This window comes from Peromyscus californicus, unplaced genomic scaffold, assembly GCF_007827085.1.
Source record: "Peromyscus californicus insignis strain IS unplaced genomic scaffold, ASM782708v3 Scaffold_6__1_contigs__length_162567912, whole genome shotgun sequence".
Classification (NCBI taxonomy): Eukaryota; Metazoa; Chordata; class Mammalia; order Rodentia; family Cricetidae; genus Peromyscus; species Peromyscus californicus.
Genome location: NW_026294584.1, coordinates 52,087,834 through 52,102,252, shown reverse-complemented (window position 1 = coordinate 52,102,252; position 14,419 = coordinate 52,087,834). Strand labels below are relative to the sequence as shown.

Below are 14,419 nucleotides of genomic sequence, written 5' to 3'. Positions count from 1 at the left end.
TACCATACCACCTTCATCTATTCTGGATGAGGCCATTCCATCCAGGCTGATTCCTACCCGACCCCAAAACGTGCTTGAAATAAAGCAAGTTTTAGTAATACAGTGGAATCTCATTCTTCAAAAACAGTAAGTGTACAATCTAGAGAACTGTGTGTATTCTTCATGTGTAGTCAACATTGGTCACATCTGTATTCAGCAGATCCCTAGAGCAGGAGGAGGTGGGAAAACCAAGGTCTTTTAGTTTTGATTAACACTTTCTACACGTTTGTACTGTTGGCTGAATTCCCAATGAGAAAACACCTGATAGATTTAAATCAGAGCACATGTCTACTGTTTATCATGCAAGGACATAGTGGGCAGCTATAAGTTTTCTCACACAGTAGAGAGACAACAGGATGGGATGGGGGCATGTAGTGGGGAGCTGCCTTGTCTTCAAAGTCCCCAGACTTGGCAGCCTGCTTCCTATGGAGTCCCTTTTTTCTCTTCAGTAATCCGCAATCTCCTTTGAGTGGGTAAAGCCTTCTTATCATTTCTCCTACCTTACTTATCAGTAATTTGCATATCCTTTACATTTTGACTACCACTAATTCTAACTATAGGAGTGTTTACCCACTGCTCTGGCATTCACAAAGTGTATTCCCAACACATCCTTTCTTTGAAATGTCCTTTAATGTGATGAATGACAACCAGGATGTTGCTCTTTTCTAAAGTTTATGGGATTAAAACAGCAAGAGGAGAGTATCAGAACCTCCGACAGGAAAATATTATAATTTCAAAGTACTTTCCTAGTTGCAGCATTTTCTCAATTCATTGGCTTCTGAATTTCTGTTGCATGAATAATCTATGCCCCACACATCAGCATGTAATTCCATCTTTTAAGTTTGTTGGCATTTCATGTGTGGCTACTTTTTCTGCTCCATGAGATGAAAAGCAACCCCAGGGTGAGACCCTCCTCTTTCCCCCACCTGAGCGCATATTAAATGCGCAATAGAATCTTCTACAAATCAGAATGTAAGCAACAGATGCCCTCAGGGATGGGTGCATCGGGTTTGGTTTCAACTGTTCAACTACTGTTGGGAGCAGGAAGCCTTTGCTGATGAACAGGTGGTTACCTTCAAAGGTGTCTGCTGGGAGCCCGGCAGGGCTCACCACTAAAGGTTCACATACATCGAGGCCAAGGAGGCAAGGTCTCTATTTCCCACCAGCCTGTTCCCACTTGGATAGCAGAGAAAAAGGCTAAGCCTGGGCTTCCTCACTCTTCCCCGACCCTGCTCATTTTTCTGTCCCAACTTCCTCACTGTCATTGGTCAGCTTCGGGGTGGCAGTTGTGGTCCCACTGCTGACATGTCACAGGGGTTAGAATAAGATGGTACAGGGGAACATGATATCTGAGGCTCCCTGGGTGCCTGGATGTGACTAGAGAAGTGAAGTGAGCTTCCTCTTAGGCCTCAGGGCACAGTTTAGTCCCTGAGGCTTGGCTGTAGCTTTTCTTGGGTGGAGGAGGGTGATGACCAGGCAGCTCACAGCCGTACCCACACCATGTATTTTTCCAGAAGCAGCATGGTGGCTGGCATTTTCCCCTTTTATCCCAGCCCAGCCAGACTGCTAAAAGGGCTGGTGAAGTCTTGCAGAAATCTGTCTTAACTGCCAGCTAATGAGGCCAGGGGAAAGGGCCTCTCTCTAGGGCTCATGAGCTAGAGAGGAACATTAGTGCAGATGGGATTCTTCCGTTCACAGAGCATCATGAAGGCCATGCGAAAGCTGCCCATTTAGGATGGAAACAGGGCTGGTTTATGGTTATATCCAAGAAAAATACATGCCCTGATAGATGTAGGTGTCTAATCCGCCCATCGGCTAGAGCTTAGAAAAATATTTACCTTTTAACATCTGTGTGGCATTTTCACTGTGCAAACACACATCTGTTTGATGGAATGTATACAGAGTTCAGATGGGTTCTAAGTGAGTTTTCTTAGTAACTCTATAGCTCTGTCTTGACACAGGCAGCCCTGCATTTGTGGTTGGGAGGTTTTTCTCAGATCAACTCATTGTTTGAAACAAATAGCTGTAAAGTTTATAAAAGGAAAAGCTTGAGGCAATCCCAGTAATTGGCTCTTTAATAACCTCTCACCTCTTAGTCACTCAGTGCAATGGTTTTTGGGTTTGCAGCCTGGTTCTACAGCAAGTAGATTTCAGGCTTGTGTGTGTGTGTGTGTGTGTGTGTGTGTGTGTGTGTGTGTGTGTGTGTGTGTGTGTGTGCAAGCTCTCACAGGGCAGCCCTTTGCAGCAATGATGAGGTTTGAAATGGTTCTTTATCTTGTCCTTTAGACCTCTTCCTCACAGCCCAGAAACATAGATTTGAATGAAATTGTCCTGTCCTTTCTGTCTGCTTCAGAGTGGGGCTGGGTATACTAGATGGCCCATTTTTCCCCACCTCTAAGGGCATTTGAGTGGAGCTGATGGTGGTGTGGGCCAAGGGGTTGAGAGCTTATATATACTTCCCCACACCTTCCCTATCCAGAAAAAGTGGCTGCACAGTCCCCAGGGTGTGTAGCTGAGTAGGACAGGCTGCTGCCCAAGGCTGCTAAGTGCATCAAACTACTAATTGACTCGGATTTCATTCTAGGCCAATGCCTTAACCATCAGGCCTCGTGAATCCCTCTGAGTCACTGTCTTTCAGAAAACCCTTTTAAAGCTCCATCTTGCTCAAGGCAGTAAAGGGAAAGCCCTTTTAGTCCATTTTTTTTTAATTTTAGTAACTGTCTTTCATGCAGCGAGACCCCTAACGGACACCTTTAACATGGGCAGGAGCATCTCCTGAAGCTGAAAGATTATTTCTCACACTGAAAACACCATTCTACTCAGAGTCAAGCTCAACCAATATTTACTTATCCCTACTATGTGCCAAGCAGAGTGTAAGCCTGTAAGGGAAAAAGGAAACAAAGGGGTGTAACAGAGCAGAGGCCTCAACCACAAATTTTCTAGCAAGAATCTCCGTGTTGAAAGAGTGTGGGATTGATTGACAGTTGCCCAAACTTCTTGCTAATATTTATGCTCTTCATGCTATGAATTCCCATCTTTCTATTTCTCAGCAGAAAGACTATGCTCATGAAAATTACATGAGGCACTTACTTAGAAAATCTGGGGGTGGGGTTACTGCAACCTGTGCTTGGGGTAACATCTAGGTGGTGTGAGACAGTTCGGGGGCTGGCATTCATTCTACAACTCACACCAGGAACAGGCACATTGCTGGGGGCTTCCCCCTACCATTCTTTCCTCCCTTCCTTCCTATTGCTTTCCACTGGCCCCCAGAAGCTCCGAATGGGGGACTCGGAAAAGACAGCCCCATGCGATGTGAGGGGCTGGGAGGGTGGAGAAAGGAAGGAGAGAGTGACGCCAGATTAGGTTCCATTCTGTTTGCAGGCTGCATCCTATTAAAATAGTTACCTCTTCTGCTGCTTGCTGGTCCCGTAAGGCAATCACATTCCTAATGAGTTTGTTAAAAAAGCCATTCAGTTCATCTCGGTTCTTATTGGGCAGAATCCGGGCCAATGGGACCATTATGGATGGAAATGATACTTGAAAGAGAAAAACAAAAGTGGCATTGAAGGGGGAGTGATAATGAACCAGGGCTATTAGACTCCTGTTACTCGGAAGCAAGAGCCAGTCTTGAATCAGAGTCGCTTGGGAGGCCCGTCTTCCCTACAGACTCAGCGTTTCCCATAGTAGGGTTGGATCTGACTTGAACTCTGCTCTCTAGCCCATTCCCCACACACAGTAAGCCCTCGTTAAATGCCTGTGCAATAAAGTGACTCCTCATGTGTCCCTGGCCTTGCAAACCCAATTTCACACTTGGAAATCCCTATTGTCAATCCCAGATGTGTGTGTGTGTGTGTGTGTGTGTGTGTGTGTGTGTGTGTGTGTGTGTGTGTGTGTGTGTGTGTGGTGGTGGTGGTGGTGGGGTCTTTGCAGTTCCTTAGGACAGAATAGGTGACTGGCAGTGTGTCAAGCCTTCACAGAGGGTAGAAGTATGTCTACTGTATTAACTTTCTGGCCATTTGTATTTGTCTTTCTCTGGATGAGTGTCCCCACAGCGGTCACTTGAATTGTCCCTGAGACATGCTGTTGCAGCTCCTGACAGGAATGCTGGCTCCAGCCACTGTGGATATTCCCCTGTCTTAACAACATGCAGCCTGGGCCCTTAGGACAGGCCTCCCTGGATCAAGACACTTGAGAGCTCCCTGTGAGAGGTGCTGGGCCCAGGGGTGAGGGCTTGCCCCAGGGGCACGTGACTCTGCTTAGATTCTCAGCTTGTACACAACCGTCTGTGTTGAGTCGGGCTGGAGGCGGTAGATCCCGACACTCACACACCTCGGCCTGTTTAGACGTACAGAGAGCAGGGGCCTTGTTAATGGAACTCCTTGCCTCGTAGGACAGAATGTCTGACGGCTAAAGGTGCATAGGAGGGGTAGCCTTAGCCCCCGCAGACCTCCTGGACACGAGGACGGAGGCTGACTGACCCACACAGATGCCTACAGTTTCAGTGTGCTGATGATGGAGGTGAGAGGGCTTCCCACAGAAACTGGCTCAGAGATGAGGGGAAAAAAAGTCGGCGAATGGGCCGTAAGTCCGACATGCAGGAGGGGGAGGCAAGAGGGTTGTTCACTGGAGACCAGACAAGACTGTGTAAAGAAGACCTGGTCTCAAAAAAGGAAGAGGAGAGGAGGAAGAGGAGGAGGAAGAAGTGAGGGAAGAGGAGGAAAAGGGGGGAGGAATAAATAAGAATGAAGCGGCCCAGCTGCGTCTAGACTGTGCCAGTGTGACAGAGAGGTTGAGAAGTGTGGGGCCCGTCTCCATAAAGTGGGAAGAGACCGGAACTGGCCAGAGGCAAAGATTCCCTTGAAAGTCAATGGACTAGTCTTGTTAGAGTTAAGCCTCCTTCCAATGACCCATTGGGTGGTTTCTAGTTTAGGAGTCATTGGCTTCTGGTAGAGAAGTCCTCAGAAGAGGATTTTGAGTGAGGGGGAAAACAAACAAACAAAAAAACCCAAAAGGCAAAAAGCCCTAGGAAAGGAGAGACTTTGGGTTCTAGCCTTGACTTTGCCTTTCTATGCATCAGTTTTCTGATCCTGGTGTGACAGAGGCCAGGGTTACCTGTACTGGTGATAAGTCACCCCAGATTGTGACAGGAGGATTCTGGTGGCCCCAGGAAGAAGAAGTCTTTACAAGTCAACTCTCAGAGACCCCCGAGGGACCTTTCCTAGTGGAAGGGACTCAGCCCTGCAAGCTGTCCCAGGGGTGGTGGTCTGGTCTCCTCACCCTGGGTAGGGGGTGCACTCACAGATTAAAGCCAGGAGGGGCCTGGGGATACAGAAGGCAAAGAAACGCCGGCAGTGTTGCACAAAGGGGTGTTCCGGAGCGTTCTGGGAGTCCACCTGGGTGCCAAAGGCCACACTGGCCACCACGTTTGTGGTGTAACAGCAGTAACACCTGTGGAGAGAGAAGCGTTGGAATTTGACCTTCCCACAGTGCACCCCTCCTGGTCTACATGGTTGGTCTTAGCACCGCAGAGGGACTGCCCGCAGATCTGAGCCAGGTAGTGGAAGGGAAGGTTCCCGGATGCGCAGCCACAGCAGAGTATGAGCGGAAGCCTTTCTGAGGAGCTATAGGAGAGAAGGTGAGGGCAGGCATCACTGACTCAAGCCTTAGAAGAGAGCTGAACATCAAGGTGTGTACCTTCCAGGGGAGGGGGCCTTCCTGTGAGGAGGGAAACAGGAGCCCCAAAGCCTAGGGACTTGAACCCCCATGCATGTACAGCCCTTCTCAGGCCAGAATCTAATGATTAATTGACAGCTGTCAAATTGGCATTGATGAATGAACGTTATTTGCTCATTTTATTAACTCCCCTCCCTTCTAATGGATTTGGAAAACTGTTTTGTTTAGTTTTCTTTTTCTTTCTCTCTCTCCCTCCCCACCTCCCCTTATCTTTTTGGAGATGTCTGTAACCCTGGCCAGCCTCTGCCTTTCCTGTGCTGGGACTAAAAGCATGTTCCACTACACCTGATAACTTTGCAGTTTTTGAAAGTGCAACAACCAAAGCGAACAAAAGCAAGGGTTCTTCTCCCTCGAATGGATAGCAGACAAAAGTTGGGGAAGGCTTCCGGGATCTACTTATATTATTACTGAAAACGCACATTGTCTTTTCTAAACAAAATGAAATGTGTCTTCTAATAGCCATAGAAAACTTAACCTCAGGATAGGAAGCCTGTCCCTCCCAAAGGCCTTTTTTTTTTTTTTTTTTTTTGGTTTTTTCGAGACAGGGTTTCTCTGTGTAGCTTTGCGCCTTTTCCTGGAACTCACTTGGTAGTCCAGGCTGGCCTCGAACTCACAGAGATCCGCCTGGCTCTGCCTCCCGAGTGCTGGGATTAAAGGCGTGCGCCACCACCGCCCGGCCCCAAAGGCCATTTTAAACTAACATTCTTCTTTGATAGGACGTTAGGTATTTATTGTTATTGTGTACACGCACATGGTGTGTGTATGTATGAGTGTGTGCACAATGGGGGCATGCTGCCACGGTGCACATCACATGTCTGTCCTTCCTTCCACCTTCCACCCTGTCATCTCCATCATCAGCACATTGAAACTGCACGCGTTTACATGGGGGCGGTCGGCCTCTTTCTTTGTGTGGTTTTTGAGGATCAGGCTTGGATCACTAAGTTTTCCAGGCTTCCCTTGACCTCTGAGCCACCTCATCAGTCCTGAGACAGAAGAGGGCAACAGATCCCATTATAGATGGTTGTGAGCCACCATGTGGGTGCTGGGAATTGAACTCGGGACCTCTGGAAGAGCAACCAGTGCTCTTAACTGCTGAGCCATCTCTCCAGCCCTCTTTTTGTTTTCTTGCAGGCATTGCCATCTTCAGGTCATTTTAAGGACGCTAATAACTGGGTTATTAATATTCTTCTATAATTATAACGTCTGTGTGTGTCGTGGATACAGACACATTTAGATCCTCTTCTGCGTGAGTTCTGCAGCCACCAGCTCGTCAGTGGAGAGTAAATGCAAAAACTATGCCTGACTACTGAATGCCGTTCCACCAGACCCTCATACTTAATGAGTCCAGAGACTGAAGAGTCATTTGCTGTGCTTCACTCGCTGAGGAGGCCCCTTATCTTCCTCCACCTTCTGCGCCATCTGAGAGAGTGCGGATGAGGAGCTCTGTCAACAGTTGGACACAACGTAAATGTTGGCGTTGGCTATGCTGTGATTTTGTTAGCAGTGATAACTCTGAGTCAGCTGTGCCTGCTCTGTGGGCATTCTGGTGCCAGCCTGCTGCCAGCCGTGACTGAGCAGAAAGCATCGAAAGGTGGCTACGAGAAAAGTCAGCCACTTGAATCGCCAGCTGTGTAGACCTAACATCACTCTCCTGCCCGCCACTGAGCTGTGGCTGCTGCTGTGCATAAATGATCCACTACTCACTTATATATTAGTTCATTTAACTCCATCGAGCATTGAATCTAGGGCCTTGTACATGCTAGGCAAGCACTCTATTCTACTGAACTAGATTCCCACCTATCCCCCACTTTTATTTATTTATATATTTTTAGAGATGTGGTTATTTATTTTGTGTGTATATGTGTTTGCTTGAGTGTATGTATGTATACCACCACATGCCTGCAGTACCCCTGGAGGCCAGAAGAAGGCTTTGGATACCCTGGAACTGAGTGACAGACAGATATGAACCACTTGACATGGTGATAGGAATTGAACCCACATCTTCTGGAAGAGCAACAAGTGCTTTTAGCGGCTGATCCATCTCTCCAGCCCCTCAACTTTTTATTTTGAGATAGGGTTTCACTAAGTCACCCAGACTGGTCTTAAACTCACTCTAGCCCATTCAGGCCTTGAACTTGTAACCTTCCTGCCTTTGTTTCTTGAGCAAGTCAGATCATATGCCTTGCTTACATAATTTTTTTTAATTTTTAATTTTTTTTGAGACAGGGTCACAGGTATCCCAGGCAGGTCTTGAATTCCCCATGTAGCCAATATCCAGAATACGGAGCTACAGGTGTACAGTAACATGCGAGGTATCATGTGGTGTTGGGGATTAATCCCAGGGCTTTGTACATGCCAAGCAAACATTCTATCAACTGAACTATAGCTTCAGCCTCATGACTCACTTTTTTTTTTTTTTAAGACAGGGTCTCACTGTGCAACCCTGGCCTGGAATTCACTATATAGACCAGGCTGGCCTCGAACTCACAAAGATCCACCTGCCTCTGCCTCCCGAGTGCTGGGATTAAAGGCGTGCACCACCACCGCCCGGATCACTTTTTTTTTAAGACAGGGTCTCACTGTGCAACCCTGGCCTGGAATTCACTATATAGACCAGGCTACCTTCGAACCCACAGAGATCTACCTGCCCCTACCTCCCAACTGCTGGGATGAAAGGCATGTGCCACCACATCTGGCCTCACAATTTTTCTTGATGTGAAAGCATAGGTACTTTCCCCAAAGTCCCTGTCCTTTCTGCTATGGCATGTCTTGCCCATTTTGTCCACGGAGGTCAGAGGACAGGTCTAGTCAGGGACTAACCACTGCCTATTTGGAGTCTCCTCAGCAGGCGACATCCCTGACTCGGGTTGCTTTGTTTCTTGTTTTAAGTGGGTTTCTCCTCATTAGTCAGCCCATCCATGCTCTTGGGAACATCTGCCATTTCCAGTTTGCTACTCCCCAGGTAATTGTCCAGCAATTATGTACCGTCACAAGAACCAGCCACTCAGGGCTGTGACTTCTCACCTGTAATGGAGCAGCCTTACCTCTGGATGTCGAATGTGTCTCTTGATGCTGCATAGTGTTTTAAGTGAGCCAGGAGACGTTCACAGGCTTGGCTGATGAGTGGTGTCATCTGTTAATAGATAGCAGAGGTGCAATTAGGGCATCGTGCCTAAATCGGCTGCAGATGATGAACAAGGTTACACGCAGTGCTTTCTGGGAAAACAGACCGTATTTCAGAGGTACTTTGCACGAGGCTAAGATTAAGGAAGTATCCACAATATCTGTAAATCCAGTGTCTGTAAAGACCTATTTTAAGCTTAAGAAAGCTTTCTGTGGCAGAAGCACAAAAGAAGAAAAGCATCAAAAGTAAATCTGGTGAAGTAATTATGGAAGTGATCATTAAGTGTTTAGACAAAACTTCAAATCAGCGCTCGGCTTCCTGACATGTGGTTAGCATTAGGAGCAACTAGACCACACTCCATATGTCCTGGCCCTGGCGCTACCCCAAGTCCATGCATGCTTGCTCCAATTAAGCCTTCAGATCTCCCACCAGAACATAGATAGAACCTCGGATCCAGAGGACCTGAGGGTCAGCCGCTTCACCTTCGTAATTAACCCAGAAGTTATCGCGATGGTGTTTCTGAGAGATGGTTTTTCATTTGTGTTTCAGCTGCTTAAAAGTCCCAAGACAGGGTAACTCTTGACCTGCACAAGGCTGTTGCTGGCTTCTTAATATTAAAATATTTTATCGTGGAAAATGTCTAACTCCAAGAGAAAGGTCTGTGTGCACCTGTGTGGTGCCAGCTGGCTCCAACGCGTTCCGATCGCAGGTTTGGCTGCCCATCACTCTGACTTCCGACAGGATCGCTCGGATGGGTAGAACTCCTTATGGCCTTTCATTCTCGCCTGCATATTTGAGAGGCCAAGCTCGAACTGTCAAGGGGGATCATTTGAACTGGCACACATTCTAGAATAGTATCATGGCTGAGGCAACATGCTATTGCAGGTTCCTCTGAACATTTATGGAAATCATACTTTGAAATGGTGCCTGATGTTTAGTTTTCATTATTATTATTTTTAAGAAACTTTAAAAATGTATTTAAAATTTTAAAATTTAGATTTATTTTATGTGCATGAGTGTTTTGCCTGTATGTATGTACATCACATGCCTGCCTGGTCCTGAAGAGGTAAGAAGAGGGTATCGTGATCCCCTAGAACTGGAGTTACAGGTGGTTGTGAGCAGCCATGTGGGTCCTGGAACCGAACTCAGGTCCTCTGCAGGAGTGACAAGTGTTCTTAACCTCTTCCCACCCCCCTGTCCCATTTTACTTTTAAGATTATGTGTGTGCATGTCCCTGGTGGGGAGCATTTCAGATACCCACCAGAAAAGGCCTTGGGGCATCCTGGAGCTGATGTTACAGGTAAGTCACACAACACAGGCATTGGCAACTGAAGTTGGGTTCTCTACAGGAGCAATATGCTCTCTCAACCACTAGACCATCTCTCCAGCACCCGGTTGTCAGTATTTTGGTGCTAGAATATGAAGTACCTGAAGTTAAGAGAGGTTTTTATCTGTCCTATTATTTTTCAATCTCTAGACCCTGGCATATGTAATTATGTGTCAGATGGATGGATGGATAGATAGATGGATTTCAGTGATTATGCAATATCTGTTCTCTGCTCTTCAAATCTTAAGACACTGGGAAAAATTATAGATGTTAATCTACTTGTCAGAGATATGTTACTGGATTGAGGCAAAATCCAGCTCCCTCTGTTACAGTTTGGATGTTAAGTATCCTCTTAGAAGGTCTCTAGGCTATTGGGAATGTGTCCTTTAGTGGACTATGGAATGAGTCTTTTCCTCATTCTCTCTTCCACTTCTGGCCTTGAGGTGAGGGGTTTTGCTCTGCTATGTGCTTCCATCATGGGCCACCACAGAAGCAAAACAATGGATCCAACCAGTCACACACTGACACCTTTAGAACTGTAAGCCATGCACAACCCCTTTTCTCTTTCTAAGTTGATGGCTACAAGTGTTTGTGATAGTGACGGGAAGCAGACTGATACGTGTTACAACAATCTCTCTGGTTTCATGGTTTGTACACCTTTCTCTGTTCTTATTGCTCCTCTTCAAAAGAGTTATTCTCGAATAGCAACCCAGAGGTGGAACACAGTCCTATTTCAGGCACTGTCTAGTAAATAGTAAATTAATCACATTGTGTGATCTTCACCCTGTAAGCCAGTAGCAAGGTCAGGTTTATGCTGACCATTGCAGAAGACACACCCCACAAGCAAATAGCAAGGTTCAGGCTGACAAAAGCCACAATGTCTTTTTCCATGAATCATAACTGCATGCAACTGATCCTTTAGCCCTTAGGGTCCATTCATTAGAAAGGCTTTGCGTTTCTTCTTAAAATTTTTTTCCTGTATTTAAAAAAAAATTTTATCTGCATGGGTGTTTTACCTGCATATATGTCTATGAACTATGGGTGTGCAATGCCCGAGAAGGCCAGAATAGGGCGTCAGACCCCCTGAGACTGGACTTACAGACAGTTATGAGCTGCATGAAACCCAGGTCCTCTGGAAGAGGAACTGGTCCACTGCTCTATCACTCCAGCCCTAGGCTTTGCATTTCTATTGCCTTTATTTCCACGAAAAGTTGTCTTCAGCTGTTCTGGGAACAATGACCCCCTAAACTGCCCTAAAACCCTGGGCACGGTGGAACAGCTGTGGAGATGTTGGGAACAACATGTGGCTGTGTTGGGTCCCTCCCTTTCATGGCGCCCTGCCAGCTGGCCCCATATGCCCTATGGGGACACACTTCTGACATCAGGGCTTCGTTACCTGTAGAGGTGTGGGAGCCTTGTAGGAGGGAGCAGGTCTGAGAAGCCCCAGGGCATTTCTATAACTCGAAGTGGAACAGTGGCCATTCCTCCTTGGTTCCATTGAAACTTTGGTAATGTGCCTTCTAAGTTTTCATTTACCTCATGATTATGCAGATTGGCTCAATCACAGGCCTGTGACCCTTCCCTGGACAGTTACTTCAGGTATCTGCAGAATTTTCAAAATCTTCTGGCCAGTCTGAGTGAACCCAAGTAAATACTCAGCGTAGCACCACCTTCCCAGTAGTTGGCAGGAGACCTTGTCATGGATTGGCTGAAGCGGGAGTGTCATGGACCCAGCTATCTATCTGTCCTGAAGTCCATTCAGGAAAGAAATGCTTATGGTGAGTCTGATTTGGTTTTGATGACTCTGTATCAATTTTTCATGTCTGAGGCATTCTTTTCTAAATTCTCACAAACCATCCACTGAAAAACCCATCGTACAAGAATGTGTGTAGCTGGGTCCCTTAAAATGACTCCCAGGCCATCATTCCCAAGAAATCTGACTTCCCTAATATTTGGAGAACTCAATACTATCTAAACTACATCTCTCTGGCTAGCTTCTCTGGCTGTCCTCCTCAAATTATCTTAGGGAACTTACTTATTTACTCAGGATGTATGTGTGAGTGTGCCCATGCCACAGTGACATGTGGCAGTCAGAGGACAACGTGGAGCTTGGCTTTCTCCTTCTACCTTGGTTTCCAAAGGAGAAACTGGTCAGCCTGGCAACAAGCACCTTTACCTGCTAAGCCATTTGCAGCCCCTTCAATTATCCTAGTAAGCATAGTTTTTCAAGTGAATCTTATTTTAATAAAACACTGAAAATAGAAGGGTTTTTAAAAAAATATATTTGAGAGGAGCATCAAAAAACAAAACCACCACCAACAAAAACTTGTTGGAATGCAAGTCTCCCTAGACACCAAGTGAGACACTGTGTACAATTTGACTTATACAAACGTCTCAGAAGCTAGAATCATGGCATGTGTATTAGGAGAGTTCTCTGACGCTGAGTCCAAATGCAGACCTGGATAATTCAGAGGAGCCAGGACCAGCTGCTTACCATGGCTTCTCCCACGTACACTTGACTAAAATGCTTTGTTGCTGGCTGATATGGTTGCAATTTTCTACTATGCCATGCCTACTATCTGTCACAACTGAATGGATAATGATGTTTTTGTCTGGATTACTATGATATGAGATGGGGCATGTAATATGAAAATGCTTTAAGAAATAATGCAGAGAAAATACCACAAGACAGTGGAGCATGATTGGGATGTTGGCCAGTAGCCTTCGGTTCAGTTTTTCTTTCTTGTGTATGTAGCACTGTTACAGAATGTCTACTCTTACATGAGTTACATTCAAGCAAAGGCTGTGTGGGTTGGGCTTGTGGAAGGAGCCCTGTAGCTCCTTCCCTGAGTTTTCAGACAAGCAAGTGAATGCGGCATATGTACGGACCAGAAGAAACCCAATGCTCTTCCACCCAGAGCTTAAGGCAGGCTTTCATTTTGTTGTATTTCATCTTTGTAGGACAATGAGTGATTTTTATTTTTGTTTTAGCCAATATTTTCAAGATGCACATATGTTGTACTTTTAATCACATAAAATGTTGATACCATTTGGTTTTTTAAAATGGATTTCTTCTGGGGGTTGTTGTGGACTGAATGTTTGTGTCCTCCTGAAATCCATATGTTGTTGATCTAATTCCCAGTGTAGTTGGATTGGAGATGTGGCCTCTTAGGAAACCATTAACATTAAATGAAATCTTAAGAATAGGGCCTTGATGCAGAGACGATGGTGTGTACCTGTAACTACAGCATCCAGAAGGCTGAAGTAGGAGAATTATGACTTCTAGGTGAGCCTGGGCCCCATAGTGAGTTTGAGGCCAGCCTGAGCTACACAGTGAGACACTGTCTCCAAAGGGGGATCTTGTGAGCACATAGCAAGATGGGTGGCTCCCTGAAAACCACAAAAGAGAAGCCACCAAAAGCCACAATTTCCAGGACGCTGTTCTCCAATTGCAGTCTCCATAACTGAGAGAAAACACCTAGTATTTAAACCACCCATTCTATAGAGCTTCCCTATTACAGTCTGAGCTGGCTAGGGCCAGGGCGACAGGCCAGCAGTCAAATCCGGGTTGTCCCTAGAGGAGACAGTCAGAACATGGGACTGGGTGATTATTTGGTGACTAGGCACAGTTGCTAAGACTAAAGCCACATCCTTAGTTTGGGAAGAAGATTCCCAAGGAAGGAAGGAGGTTCTTGCTCAGCCTGGACTTTATTACATAAATTCAGTGACGAGTGTTTTTCAAAGAATTTGAAGAAGACAGAAGGTAAGTGGGTGAATTCTAATTCTTAGGAATAGACAGAGAAGGCACCTTGTAGGGAGATGGCCAAGAAAGGGCGAGGCATTCCCCTGTGCAGAGGAACATTCTCCAACCCCTGCTGATGCTTTCCAAAATCTCATCCTTGGCATTCTTCTTGTGGGGAAGAATCTGACTTGGGTAATTCATACTGGCTCCAAGCAGCGAAAGCCCTCATAGTCATCACCGATGACAATGACTCCACCCCGTGGAACTTTGTAGTTTCTTGCCAGAGGCCTAACCTGGGTGAGCTTATACCTTCACCCCCAGAATGGGGATAATAGTGCCTCCTTTGAAGTGTTCTAACTACGGTTAGAAACAAAATATGTAAAGCACCTAGCACAGTCAGGAGGGGTCCAAACATGGCGCCTGTCCAATGGAGGATCCATCTCCAGGTTGGTTT

At 46.2% G+C, this 14,419-nt stretch overlaps 1 protein-coding gene across 2 annotated transcripts in view; it reads right to left on the bottom strand.

The window, feature by feature from the left end:
* Window positions 1-14,419, bottom strand: part of Tbxas1 (thromboxane A synthase 1) — a 172,534-nt gene that overhangs the window by 55,653 nt on the left and 102,462 nt on the right. For both annotated transcript variants that reach the window (XM_052720899.1, XM_052720901.1), the window contains 3 exons: window positions 8,817-8,905; window positions 5,339-5,487; window positions 3,445-3,575 (listed from right to left, as the gene is read on the bottom strand). In XM_052720899.1, the coding sequence (XP_052576859.1) occupies window positions 3,445-3,575; window positions 5,339-5,487; window positions 8,817-8,905 (369 nt within the window). The remainder of the gene's footprint in view (window positions 1-3,444; window positions 3,576-5,338; window positions 5,488-8,816; window positions 8,906-14,419) is intronic.